The sequence below is a fragment of the Arachis ipaensis genome, chromosome B07, assembly GCF_000816755.2.
Source record: "Arachis ipaensis cultivar K30076 chromosome B07, Araip1.1, whole genome shotgun sequence".
NCBI lineage: Eukaryota > Viridiplantae > Streptophyta > Magnoliopsida > Fabales > Fabaceae > Arachis > Arachis ipaensis.
The window spans coordinates 1,557,345-1,559,703 of NC_029791.2; the positions used below are offsets into that span (position 1 = coordinate 1,557,345).

At 32.0% G+C, this 2,359-nt stretch overlaps 1 protein-coding gene across 1 annotated transcript; it reads left to right on the forward strand.

Moving 5' to 3' along the window:
- On the forward strand, positions 235 to 2,359 carry LOC107607973 (cytochrome P450 71D10). The gene is made up of 3 exons (XM_016309867.2): positions 235 to 891; positions 974 to 1,293; positions 1,524 to 2,359. Exons 1-3 carry the CDS (start codon positions 318 to 320, stop codon positions 2,139 to 2,141), a joined length of 1,512 nt encoding a protein of 503 aa, XP_016165353.1. The 5' UTR covers positions 235 to 317; the 3' UTR covers positions 2,142 to 2,359.

A 2,359-nucleotide genomic window follows, 5' to 3' on the forward strand; every position in this document is an offset into this window, starting at 1 on the left:
AATTTTTTTAAGAATTGATCTAGAATATTATGACTCTTAGTGTTTGATGAGACATTATATTGATAAAATAGAAATTAAATCAAAAGCATATTTGCTTTTATTTATGTTTAAAATTTATTTATTTTATTAAAAAATACAAAATTTATTTCAAAATAGAGATATTTTATTTTCTAAATAAATCTATATTTTTATTTTAGTAAAGAAATGGATTATAAATACATGTTATTATAGTTTATTTAGTCACATGTATGTATGTGTCTCTCTCCAATTATTAGTTCCTTCTTCCTCAATCTACACATTATTCTACCACACATACCATGGATTTTCAGAGCCTTATCTCCATCTTCACCACCTTCCTCTTTCTCTTAATGCTATTGAAATCAACCATCAAGAAATTTAGTTCTTCCAAGGATATTACCAATTTACCCCCAGGACCAAGAAAACTACCCATAATAGGAAACATGCACAACCTTGTAGGATCAATGCCCCATGAATGCCTAAGAAACTTAGCATCCAAATATGGACCCTTAATGCACCTTCAACTAGGAGAAGTGTCCCACATCATAGTTACATCACCTGAAATGGCACAAGAGATTATGAAGACTCAAGATCTCAACTTTTGTGATAGGCCAAACCTTCTCTTTGCAAGAATCATTGCTTACAATCGCAAAGACATTGTCTTTGGCCACTATGGAGATTATTGGAGGCACGTACGAAAGATATGCACCATGGAATTATTAACAGCAAAGCGTGTTCAATCTTTTAGGCACATAAGAGAAGCAGAGGTTTCAGACTTGGTCAAAGCAATATCTCAAAGTCAAGGCTCCATTTTTAATCTCTCTCAAAAGATTTTATCAATGACCTATGGAATCTCGGCTAGAATAGCATTTGGTAAAAAGAAATTTATTCAATTAAATATATTTCTATCATATTTGTTATTTAATAATTGTATGACTTTTATTTGACAATATAGGTAAAAAATATAGCTATCAGGAATTTTTTATATCATCTATGGAGAAAGTATTGCAAATAGGAGGAGAAAATTGCATAGCTGATCTGTATCCTTCAATTAGAGTAGTGCTTGAAATGATAAGTAGAAACAAAGCTAAGCTTGAAGAACTTCATATAAAGACTGATAAGGTATTACAAGACATCATAGATGATCATAGAAATAGAAAAGATGACAAATGTGAAGAAGAAGGCAATGAGGATCTAGTTGATATTCTTCTCAAGTTTCAACAAAAAGATTTTGAATATCCCTTGACTGATGACAACATCAAAGCAGTCATCCAGGTTAGTCTAATAAAGACAATTATTATCAGTTTAATTGTTTTTGTGAACCTAAACAGGCCACGTGTTCAGAAAATTTTGCAAGTAATTTCTTAAATTTTTACAATGTATATTGGTCTAAAGCTAGATGCTATTACTTACTTTTAGATAATATTTGGTTAAATTCATCAAGTGAAATATATAAGCAATTTAACAAAATCTTTATTATAAATTTATAATTAATCCATTTGCAGGACATATTTGCTGGTGGTGGAGAAACATCCTCAGCGGTTGTGGAATGGGCAATGGCTGAAATGATAAAGAAACCAAAAGTGATGGAAGCTGCACAAGCTGAAGTTAGAAGAGTTTATGGTAGCAAAGGGTATGTGGATGAATCAGAATTGCACCAATTGACATACCTTAAGTCTATCATCAAAGAAACCTTAAGGTTACATCCATCTCTGCCATTGTTAGTTCCTAGAGAGAACAAAGAACCATGCCAAATCAAAGGGTATCAAATTCCATCCAATTCTAGAATCATTATCAATGCTTGGGCAATTGGAAGAGATCCAAGGTATTGGGTTGATGCCATGGAATTTAAGCCTGAGAGGTTTGTTGATAATTATTCAATTGATAGTAGAGGCACAAACTTTGATTTTATTCCATTTGGTGGTGGAAGAAGAATGTGTCCCGGGATTGCATTTGCTACACCAAACATGGAGTTGCCACTTGCTCAACTTCTTTACCATTTTGATTGGAAGCTTCCCAATGGAATCAAGAATGAGAAACTTGATATGACTGAGTTGTTTGGGATCACTATAAGAAGAAGAAATGATCTCTGCCTGATTCCCATTATTCATCATCAACCTTAACAATTAATATAAATTAGGTGAAACTCAGGTGGACAGTTAACTTCACAAGTTGATAGTTGAGAATCGTTAAATTATTTGACAAGTTTAACTAAATTGTTATTTAGCAGCTGAGTTTTCAACTATAAATTATCTCTAGCGTGGGAAAATTAAAGGAGTGAGTTTATATATTATATTTTAGAGTAATTCTCCACATTCAAACAATTTTACATTTAAATTCA